This window comes from Chiloscyllium plagiosum, chromosome 27 (genome assembly GCF_004010195.1).
Source record: "Chiloscyllium plagiosum isolate BGI_BamShark_2017 chromosome 27, ASM401019v2, whole genome shotgun sequence".
Classification (NCBI taxonomy): domain Eukaryota; kingdom Metazoa; phylum Chordata; class Chondrichthyes; order Orectolobiformes; family Hemiscylliidae; genus Chiloscyllium; species Chiloscyllium plagiosum.
Genome location: NC_057736.1, coordinates 10194359 through 10206772, shown reverse-complemented (window position 1 = coordinate 10206772; position 12414 = coordinate 10194359). Strand labels below are relative to the sequence as shown.

The following is a 12414-nucleotide window of genomic DNA, read 5'->3' as shown; positions in this document are numbered from 1 at the left end:
CGTTCTCCCCGTATCTGCGTGGGTTTCCTCCGGGTGCTCCGATTTCCTCCGGGTGCTCTGGTTTCCTCCCACAGTCCAAAGATGTGCAGGTCAGGTGAATTGGCCATGCTAAATTGCCCGTAGTGTTAGGTATATGGGTAAATGTAGGGGTATGGGTGGGTCGCGCTTCGACGGGTCGGTGTGGACTTGTTGGGCCGAAGGGCCTGTTTCCACACTGTAATGTAATCTAAAAATCTAATCTAAAAGACAATGAAATAACAAACTACAAGTTATTTACTGGCTCTTAAGTCCATTTTTCCTTCCTACTGTTAACTTATATTGTCAAATGGTAACTAAGTTTATCTTTAATCCAACACAGAAAACTCAGCATACAGGGGAAATTAAATAGACACCAATTTAACAATGCTTGAAATCCTCCAACTACTCATACATACTTTGCTACAAATCATTCAGCCAGCCATTTCTAATTATGATAGGTCTAGACCAGCGTGCATAGAAAGAGCTAATCTTGCTAACAATGTAAAAAAAAATCCAACTACATCTGAAACAGATGCTCCGATTCAGTGAACATGACATCAAGATAAAATTTTGGAAATGTATTTAGTGATGCATATTTCCGTCCATTTTCTGATTGTTTTTGTGTAGTACAACTCATAATTTAATCAGTTATCTGTCTGCCGGTTTAGCACACTTTCCCTTTTTTGTTGCAAATTTCTTACGTTATCTCTGCATAGCATCTTACCAGGTTCTCCAGAGTCTATGGACAAGTTATTCATCTGAAATGTGCATAGTCCTTTCACCATCCCACAACGTCCCACACTTTTCCCAGCATCTGTCACTGTGCAGTGGGATTATCATCTGGAACACAAACCTATTCTTGCCATTCACTCCTGGCCCGGGTGCTCTGAGGTCAATTGTGTGGCCCCTACTGCAATCAGCAAACAATGTAAATGAAAGACCTAACAAGATGTTTATTAGCCTGAGTATCTCAGGACATCAAGCAGTGTACTAACTCTAACAAGTCAGTTGGAACAAGGTGACCTTTAAATAAGTAAGCATACCTTCCACTAATCTATTTAGGAACAAAATAATGATTGTTTTTCAAAAAACATCACAACCACACAAAAATCCATACATTTCACTTTTTATTTAAAATATATTTATGGCCTTACACAAGGTATAGTCTTAGCACACCGATGACAAAAAGTGCAAAATCTTCTAAAATTTAGCAAACAAGGCGCTTTTTTTTGTTACACCCCTCTTTGCCAAAATACAAATCTGACAAGCCAATAAAAATTATACACTGTTTTTCCACTGTTTAAAATGTGTAAAAAAATGAAAAGTCCCATTGGCATTTCATGCATATTTGTGGACCAGCTGTTAATTCTAATGGAAAGCCATTTCAATGTACTTCAGAAACTGCCCTTGCAATTCAATCTACATCATCTGTAAACCAATTAAAAAGCATAACATAATTTGCTTTGACTGTAGACACTAGGGTTGACAAAAATGTCAATAATTCACAGTAAAAACCTTGTTACATCTTGGCACACTAAAGATATATGGTAAAATAAACTACCAGAAGAGTGATTCAATTGAAAACTATAGGTACTGCTGTGACATAATCTTCAACCAGATTATCAAGTGTGACACAATGTACCACTGCCAGCTCAGGAATTCTTTTTAAAAACTGGCAATTATATAATTCTTTTCACAATCTAAGGATGTCCCAAACCATTTTATAGTGAATAAAGCAGTTCTGAAGTGCAGTCATTGAACACATTATTAATAACATCACAATACAGTCTTCATAGATTCAAGAGAATAGGGGTGTAGGGAATTTGATAAATACACTTAAAAACCCATTGATAACAAACTCACTAATTGTTCTGCCAGCTCTCCAATCTTAAACCTTGACTGATCAGTATAGGTGATCCTTAATGTCTGCAGTACCACTGACTGATGCTTTAAATAGCTGCTTCATCACCCCTCCTAGTGCACTGCTCGGGATTCTAACACCTTTTAATTTTTAAAAATTTTTAATATGCACTCATGAGATGTTGGCATTACTTGCAGGGTCAGCATTTGTTCCCAGTCTCTGACTGTCTTTGACAGCAGTGAAGAATCACATTACTACAGATCTGGAGTCATATGTTGGCCAGATCAGAGTAGCAGATTTCCACCTCAAGATAAAGAACAGTGAACAAGATACATTTTGTTTTAAAGCAAACATAATTTCATGGTCATCATTAGAGAGTAGCTTTCAATTTTAAAATTAAATTCAATTACTCAGTGAATTAACTTAAATTCCATCAGTTGCTGTGACAAGATATGAATCCATGTCCCCATGCTAGAGCATTAATCTGGGCCCCTGGATTGCTCATGCCATTAATTATAATTATGTATGATAATACATTTTGAAAATGTATTGATTAATTGGTGGCATTAATTAATTATAATTTAATTAATTATAATAAATAAATAATGCCACCAATTAATCAATACATTTTCAGGCCAAAGGCACTTAATTCAATACTTATCTGCATTATTAACTACCTGCATTTGTCAGCTATTTAAGAGCCTTTGTGTGCTGTACTGGCAACCCAGAAGCTGAGTTCAAATCCTACTTGAGTGCTAAATTGAAGAATACAGGAATATACAAGACAGGCAGCATCTGACATACAAATATTGTCAGCATGCTGTGTTTTTACTTCAGATTTCCAGCATAATGTGCACATTAAAGTAATAAATCTGATAGCTTAAAACTATAAAATTAGCTGGACTATTGCAAGTATCTAACTAATGCCCTTTGGCCCTGCCTAGCCAGAATTATTGAAATGCAGCTGATTTAAATTGGTCTCTGACATGGACTAATAACTTGATTGCAAAAAGATCAATAATAGACGCACCATCACCCTTTGATGAGTAAATATGGTTTTGCTGGTGTCATTCACATTCCAAATCCAAAAACACAGCCAATTGAATAGAGTGCTGGTCTTGGGCAGAAAACAGATGGAATGTAAAAGTGGGGCAACTTTAAGAGTGCCAAGGTCACAAGCTGTGTAAAGCATCATAACTAATACTATTCATTTATTCAACAACACCCTGCAAGTTCATAAAAGTGGATTTGACAACTTCTATTTGATAATTGCATGCACAAGGTCACTACAAGTGGATTTCACTAGTTAGTGTGTGAAATTGTTTGTTGGTATAAAATCGGACGCAGGGATTCTACTGCGATGCAAAATTGAAGAACTGAAAAAATTTCCCCTGGAGACGACTTTAAGGTGCAAAAAACAAGGAGCTTTAAACATAACCTTTTGTCCAGCCAGCCAGTCGGAACATTCCTTGTGACATCAGGGAAACACACAATTTTACCCTTTTGCATATGTTGCAGTGCTCAGGTCTCTGACATTGGTAGAGATTGTTGGCCCTTACAAGAGGTTTAAAAATAGCATCTGGGACCAAAAGAGGAGTGAATTTGGACCATTAAACATCAGTTAGATGCACTGGGCACTTTCAATATACTCCAAACATCAGTTATTCCAGTTTATACCACATTTTTAGGTAGCATTTTCGAAAACAAGAATGGTAGTTGTAACATATGTAAAGACCATCTGAGTATTTTAAATACTTTAGAGTGCAAAGTAACCAGAGTTAATTAGGGTACGTGGTTACAGTGAAATTCATTACAGCAAGTAAGATTGGTCCAAAAGAAATTCCTCACAAACCTAGATGATGCAGTGTAAGCATTGTAACAAAAAAACAATACAATCTGAACAAACCTCAACATGAAGCTACCTTGTTCCATTAACAGCCCTAGTGTTTACAGTAACGACACATTAAATCAAATGCCATTCTTATGGAATTGTTGACCCTTACATCAAAACGTTTTATTTCTGCAAATTCATACTCAAAATATCCTAAAGCACATACTAGTATGGCTGGGGAAAAAAAAACACCTTAATAACACAATCACTCACGCTCTTGCTCTCACTAACAAAATGCCTGATGCATTTACACAGGAGTTAATGCTACAGTATACCCAAGGCATTAGAATGGGTTACTATGTAATTTAGTGAGAAGTGTCCCTCCCACTCCCACAGCCGAAGTAAGCTGTCCCACTTGGCTCAGTTGCGTGGTCATGATGCCCCAAAGACTCGGCAGTAATGGGGACGAAGCAAAGGAGGTTTGAGACCAGTGCATCAAGTCGACAGCGAGTCTGCTGTAGGGCTACGGTAGCTTTTGTTGTTAAACCCCCAATGAAATTCAATAGAATGATTTCCATCATAGCACTCTTGCCTTTTTATAAATTACATGCTACTGGGTTGTTGGGTAGGGATACTAGGCGTCGCTTGTCGTGCAAGAGTGTACATTGCACCCAGAAATTGATCAGCAATTCGACCAGCTTCCCTTAATCCACTCAATAAAGCACCATGAACTGTTGCAGGGTAGTTGCGAATAGTGTGCTCTCCAGCAAAGAAGAGACGAGGGACTGGCTACAACAACAGAAAGAAAACAGAATCAGTTTCACAGATAATTAAACTATTGCCATTCATGTTTTGCATTTTAATCTTAAAAGGCTTTCAAACAAACCATGTTTGTAAAATAAAATAAACCTTAATTTCACTGCATACTCTTCATATCTCAAATTTTATATGCTTTACCTCTTGGCATGAAAGTCATCTTTTAGCTCAATAGATTTTCAGACAGAAAGTTTTCAAATACTTTCTGGAAATCTCAACATGCTGCAAAGTTTGTCACAACCCATTTCGGCATTTCTTTCTTAAAGTCAAGGAGCTTGGTCAGACAGGAATCCATATTCATTGATTATGTGTACAATAATGACATAATAACAACCAAGTTGACAATCTGTTAGCTTTCTTTCCACAGATGAGATACAGGATGGAACAGTATTATTTGCAAACCATTTTGAAAGTAACTGCATGTTTGATTATTCTCCAATCTATCTGACACATGCATTGTCCAATGGCTCTCTAATTAATGCTGTCAATGGTTCTTTCATAGTCCTTCTTGTCTTCCCTCCTCAGCCCTGGGCACTGGTGGTGAACCTGTGGAAACTGCTTGTTGCCTCAACAAATTCAGCTTGGCTATCTGCTATTTCCAGCCAAACAAATAGAGACTTCCATTTCTAAAGCATTTTTCATAACTACAAGATATCTTAAAGCACTTTACAGCTATTGAAGTACTTTTGAAGTGGAATCCCTGCTGTAATGGAGAAAACATAGCAGCCAAATGCACACAGCAAGATCCCACAAACACCATGAGACTGTGACCAGATAATTTGTTTTTGTGATGTTGGCAGAGGCCACTGGAGAAACAACTACAGCCAGCCATATTGAGAAGTATCTCTACCACATTATCATCTGAAATTTTGATCTTTGGTTAACTTTAAGTGCAACAAAGTTACCAGTTAGATTGGGAGCCCTATTGCTTGCCTGTGCTTGACAACAAATTCTGTTCAGAGCAAAGTTTTCAAACAGAAATGTGAGCAAACCCCAGGATAAGAACTAGTATGAAATTTAAGCTTGTGCAATCCAATTCTTTTCAATTCACGGCTGAGAAATTGCAACAGGCAAAAGGAGAAAATGTCTTAGAGCGAGAAACAGGAAATGGAATAAAAGCAGGAGTTTTAAAGAGGTAGGGAATAAAAGCAAGTCAAAGTAAGTAGACGAGACACAGAGGAAGAAAAATAATTTGTACTTATGTAAGTAATGAAATGGCAGCAGGGGAGAAAGCATACAGGAAGGCACAAGAGCACGTGAACAAGTAAATACACGCACATTCAGGCAGAAAGGTGACAACTACAATGCAAGTTCTACAAACATCCATGTTGTTTTTGGAAAATCATACTTCTTTGGATTTATCACAAATTCTGGAGAACTGCCACAATTTGTCTGTAACTTCTGTGGATAGGACCAGAAACTCTAACATTTTTCAGAGCATCCACCTATCTAGATATTGAAAAATCATTATAGAAGTCTGCTGAATCAAACTAGCATTCTGGTGCTGCTCAATCCAGCTGAACAATCAGAACACGACTGTAACTGGGCCAACAACTCTCCAATACAAATAATTCAAAGACTGGATTTTGACAAAAAAAAATTCTGACACATAATAAGGTTTACAGTTTTTCATTTAGGATATTTGCACAGAAACTTCATTTATTTCACACCTTCATTAAGTGTTACTTTTGTAAAAAAAAATCTATATTTAGATTAAGAAGAAAAAAACTCATGATAAATGGTAGACTCCTCACAACAGAGGGAATTAAACTGGATACAGCAAGTGCAGAGGAGAACTGAAAAAGGAAATAAACAGTTGTGGGATGGGGGGGTAGAAATTGAGAAGACATGACTGGGTATCATAAAAGGGACAATTTAACTAGAATCTCACAGTGCAGAACAGATCCTTCAGCCTATTGTGTCTGCACCCACACATGAGAAACACCTGGCTTTTAACCTAATCCCATTTACCAGCACTTGGCCCATAGCCTTGAATGTTATGATATGCCAAGTGCTCATCCAGGTACTTTTTAAAAGTACGTGAGGCAAGTCACAGCTACTACCCTCCCAGACAGCACATTCCAGACTGTCACTGTCCTCTGGGCAAAAACGTTTTTCCTCACTTCCCCCTAAACCTCCTGCCCCTTACCTTGAACCTGTGTCTGGTAAGTTATAGTCATACAGCACAGAAACAGACCCTTCGGTCCAATGTACTCATGCTGATCAAGTTTCCCAAACTAATCTAGCCACATTTGTCTGCACTGGGCCCATATCCCTCTCAACTTTTCCTATTCGTATAGCTATCCAAATGTCTTTAATGCTGTAACTGTACTTGCATCTACCACTTCCACTGGCAGTTCATTCCACTTGTGACACTGTATAAAAAAATTGCCCTTAGGTCCCTTTTAAATCTTTCTCCCCTCAGCTAGGTTTGAACTCTACTACCCTTGGGAAAAGACTTTAGCATTCACCTTATCATGCCTCTCACGATTTTATAAATCTCTACGGTCATCTCACAACTCCCTTCACCCCAGTGAGAAAGGTACAGCCAATCAGCCTCCTTTCATAACTCAAACCCTCCAGTCTTGGGAACATCCTTACCAATCTTTTCTGCACCCTCTCCAATTGAATCATGTCCTTCCTATAATAGGTTGTCCAGAACTGCATACAGTAATCCAAACGTGGGCTTACCAACGTCCTGTACAACCACAACATGATGGCCCAACTCCTACAATATACTCAATGGTCTGAGCAACGAAAGCAAACATCAAGGGGCTGAATGTCCTCCTCGTGTTCCTATGTTCCTAAAGTTGATAGGTTACAGGCAAGAAAGTAGAGCGGAGACCAAGAGTTAATGTTGCTGAATTTTAGAGGTGGTTCAGGAAGTTGTATTGTCAAGTCCAGTTGCTTTTCTTTCACTGAGTGCAAACATCTTCATCTTACATATTACATCTATAGTTGCTCCTTCACACCCTGACATGTGGTTGCCTCCCACAAGAACTCATGATGGAGACACTTCAGGAGTCAGAAGGTGAATTCATCACTGCACAATTCTCAGCAGTCTCTGACCTGCTCTCATAGTAACAGTGTCTCGATGGCTAGTCCAGGTCAGTTTCTGGCCAATGATAAGCCCCAAGTTGGGGGTAGTGAAGAATTCAGCGGAGGTAAATGCCATTGAACATCAAGAAGAGATAGAACATAGAAAAATACAGCGCAGTACAGGCCCTTTGGCCCTCGATGTTGCGCCGATCCAAGCCCACCTAACCTACACTAGCCCACTATCCTCCATATGCCTATCCAATGCACGTTTAAATGCCCATAATGAAGGAGAGTCCAACCTTCTTTTCTCCAATGAAAACAGCCCCAAGTGCCTCAGCCTTTCCTCATACGATCTTCCGATGGTTAAATGCTGTCTTGTTGGAGTTGATCACTGTCTAGCATTTGTGTGAAGCGAAGCAAAGGAGTAAACAGGAGACCATTTAGATAGGATAGGTAGAGGAGCTATGTAAAAGGTTGAGAGTTTTGAGTAGAAAAGTTGTCCATCTCAAATAGGATGTAGTCTTGGACTACATAATGGCAGAAATTGCTGAGGCCAAATGGTGACAATGTCTGCCCTCTTTAGATACTGGAATTATGCCAAGGAATTGCAGGATTGAGCATAGAAACATAAAACCTGGTACTGAAAAACTAGCCAACTAAACATCTACCTCAGTCGTATTTGGCTCAACTTCAACTGGATTCTGGATTTGCTGCGGGTCATAAACCCTTTTCTCCATTTGATTTTAATCTCTATTCGCCAGAAGCCCAAAGGAATTAAAGAGAAAAGGCTGTGAAGACAAAATTGATCGAGACACACAAAGCAGTGGTGAATGGTTATTTTGCCAGACTGGAGAGAAGTAATCAATGGAGTCGCCTGGGATCAACATTAGTAACAAAATTCTTTTTGGTGAAATCTCAATCTCAAACTTTGCTGATGGTGCAAAAGTGAAACGTGTTAAACAATGAAGATGTTAACGGCAGACTATTTAAAGGAGCACAGGGACACACCAACAAATTAAGCAGATGTGGCAGATGAAATTTAACACAGAAGTGCAAGGTAATGGAACTTGAAAAGAATAAGGAGGGGAAGCAATATATACTTAATGATGCAATTATGGGCTGGCATAATTTTAAAGACACTTTGGGTTTTATAGACAAGTCTGTGAACATGACAGGACAAGTTGATAAACCTATATTAAAAAAGCACTTATGAACTATTGTTGTAAAAACAGATGTGTACATAAAACAAGGAAGTTTGAAACTCTTGTTTTTATTCAACATGCTATTAATGATCTGATGTGTACCACTTGAAAGGGTGATGAAAGCAAATTCATTAGCAATTTTCAAAAGGAAATAAATACTTGAAAAGGAAATAGCTGTAGGATTGCTGGCTAACAACAAGGGAATGGGATTACTGAGTATTCTTTCCAAAAAGATGATGGATCAAATACTCCACTTCTACGCTGCAAAATTCCATGAGTTAGATTAAGTACGCCCAACATATTCTTCAAGCCTTTCCTGCTAACTGAACATTCCTGACAAAATAACTACAGAACCAAAGATCAGTGCTTTCTACTAGTTTGGAGACCTTGTACAATATAGGTGCCAACTCAGTTCAAATTCTTGACAAAACATTTCCATCTCTTGGTAATGGTCAATATGCCTCAGCCCTTTCATAACCATTCAGTTCCATGCTATTCACTTATTTGTAAGGGCAAATAAGTCACAGTTTCTATTACAAACAGTGCTCACACTTCCATTAGACAAACAGGCCTTCATGCTTTCCATACAGCATGATGGAGCTGCTGAATAGAAGTTGGAACTCATCATAAACTGGCCAGCAATGTCCATCAACAGACTGTTAAACGAGAGACCCAGGTAATGCCCTGCGGAGCCGGGTTAAAGTCTCACCATGGCAGATGGTGGAATTTCAATTCAATAAAACCCTGGGATTCAGAGTCTAATGATGACCCTTGTTATTATAAATCCAGGATGACAGTGGAACAGGATGCTCCAGCCGGTGCTTGTCTGCTCCATCCGTTCCTTTCTTTCCTGTTCTCTTCTTTCTCGATATTTTCTTCTTCTTCTGTCAGTGGCTCAGAGCAGATTGGGGATGGCCTGGGGGCAGGTCTGCACCCCGGACTAGGGATGGCGGCCAGTGGGCCCCGTGCAAAGCAGGGACGGTCTGGAGCAAAGCAGGGGCTGTCAGTGACCCAGGAGAGCAGGGACGGTCTGGAGCCAAGCAGGGGCTGTCAGTGACCCAGGAGAGCAGGGACGGTCTGGAGCCAAGCAGGGGCTATCAGTGACCCAGGAGAGCAGCGACGGTCTGGAGCAAAGCAGAGGCTGTCAGTGACCCAGGAGAGCAGGGTCGGTCTGGAGCCAAGCAGAGGCTGTCAGTGACCCAGGAGAGCAGGGTCGGTCTGGAGCCAAGCAGGGGCTGTCAGTGACCCAGGAGAGCAGGGTCGGTCTGGAGCCAAGCAGAGGCTGTCAGTGACCCAGGAGAGCAGGGACAATCTGGAGCCAAGCAGGGGCCATCAGTGACCCAGGAGAGCAGGGACGGTCTGGAGCAAAGCAGAGGCTGTCAGTGACCCAGGAGAGCAGGGTCGGTCTGGAGCCAAGCAGAGGCTGTCAGTGACCCAGGAGAGCAGGGACGATCTGGAGCCAAACAGGGTCTGTCAACAACCCAGTGCGGGGACCACAGCCACCAGGCCAGGTGCAAAGATGGCTATTAGTTGGGAACTGGTGGAGCCCAGTCAGACCACATGGAAGCCCTTATAGATAGACTGTAATGTCTATCTATTTAACTTTATTTCTTGTTTTCCAGACTTATACTGTAATGTACTATAACATTTCTTTATTTTCTCCACTTTTTGTACCTTAGATAGTGCCATGTGTTGGCGACATTATATACTTTTCACTGCACTGTCTGTTCTAGCTTGCATACACCTGACAATAAACAATATCATTTCTGTAAAACCGTTGCCAACTGTTGGGAAAAGTCCATTTAGTTCACTAATGCCCTTTTGGGAAGGAAATCTGTCCTCCCTATCTTGCATGGCTTGTATGTGACTCCAGACCAACAGCAATACAGCTGACTTTCAACTGCCCTCTGGGCAATACATATTGGCCTGGCCAGTGACATCCATATCCCATGATAGTTTTTGTTTTAGTCAATGATAGCTGATTAAAGTCACATAGTATTACAACTGACTGCTCAACTGAAATCGACTTTCCATTTATTGAAACAAATTGAGTTTGCTGCTTTCAAGTTACATGCTATGTTTCATGGAAGAGTTTTTAAAGAAGCAGATTTTTTGAGTTAAACCACTAAATCCCACTCGCCATATTATCATCTATAAGTCAAAGATAAACCTTGTGTAACATATCTTGTGCTTCGAACTAATGAATAAAAAAATTGCACTTTACTGTCAAGCATACACTCCCTATTCAACTGACTTAATTCATAACTCCAAAATGGTATTTCAGCAACAGTGACAAACTTGGTACTTCCCCAGTCATGACAATCGCAGCAGAAAATTTATGAATGGATCACTGTTAGTTCTCCAATGGAAAGGGGAAGACAATTCACAACCCCATCTTCAAACATTCTTTAATGACGTTCTATCAACAGATAGGTTGCAATGTAAAATACCTCTGATATTTTGCAGATAAATTGGTCTACAACACTATGATCAAAAACTGAATATCTCAGTAAACAAACTACCAAAGTCTAAATATCAGATTTTTACCTGAGGAGCCCCAGGGATGCTGGGACCTGGGGTCACTGGTTGCGCCATTAGATCATAGTCATTACCAGAAGAGCCAGCAGCCACATAAGAATAGGAACCACGTGCCCACGGATCAGCACGCCAGCGAGTAACAACAGTCTCCTTTGGCTGCAAGAAAAACAGTAGGATAAAGTACACAACCAAAGTGACAGACATTACTTTCCTCAGAATTAAGGCTATTCAGATTTCCTTCTCTGCAGATCAGTGAACCAGGTGGGTTTTTATGACAATTGGCAAAAGTTACATGGTCACCATCAAACCAGCTGACGCCGGATTTATTTAATTCAAATTTCACCCTCTGATATGCTGGGATTTGAACCATGTCCCCAATCACTGGCCTGGGGTTTTAGATTACCAGTCCAGTGGCAGTATTGCTACATCACCTCCCACCTTTACATTTTGCAGACACAGTCAAAAAAAAGAGAAAAAAAAGCCATTAATTAAGCTTAATTAAGAACTTTAAGCACAAACAAATATTATCAATAAATGATCCAATTATGCCAAAGTTCTGAATTAGTTTAAATGTTATTTAAACATTTTAAACCTACGTCACAATTCATTGAGGTAGGACATTAGAAATCACGATCCACTATTCCTGGAATCATCACAATTGTGAAAGGATTTAACCAAACAATCCAAAATCACCTGTTTACATAATGGACGAGCTCAGGTTAAAACACTCACCAGGTTTCAATATTTAGCCACAAATAGAGTCGTAGAGTCAAAGAGATGTACAGCATGGAAACAGACCCTGCGGTCCAACCCGTCCATGCCGACCAGATATCCCAACCCAATCTAGTCCCACCTGCCAGCACACGGCCCATAACCCTTCAAACCCTTCCTATTTATATACCCATCCAAATGTCTCTTAAATGTTGCAATTGTACCAGCCTCCACCACTTCCTCTGGCAGTTCATTCCATACACGTACCACCCTCTGCGTGAAAAAGTTGCTCCTTAGATCTCTTTTATATCTTTCCCCTCTCACCCTAAACCTATGCCCTCTAGTTCTGGACTCCCCAACCCCAGGGAAAAGACTTTGCCTATTTATCCTATCCATGC

General features: G+C 40.1%; 1 protein-coding gene across 4 annotated transcripts in view; it reads right to left on the bottom strand.

Moving 5' to 3' along the window:
• Positions 1-1132: 1132 nt before the first annotated feature.
• The window catches only part of kdm1a (lysine (K)-specific demethylase 1a), a 65012-nt gene continuing 53730 nt past the window's right edge, over positions 1133-12414 (bottom strand). For all 4 annotated transcript variants that reach the window (XM_043717387.1, XM_043717389.1, XM_043717385.1 and 1 more), the window contains 2 exons: positions 11315-11461; positions 1133-4499 (listed from right to left, as the gene is read on the bottom strand). In XM_043717387.1, the coding sequence (XP_043573322.1) occupies positions 4314-4499; positions 11315-11461 (333 nt within the window). In that variant the 3' untranslated portion in view covers positions 1133-4313. The remainder of the gene's footprint in view (positions 4500-11314; positions 11462-12414) is intronic.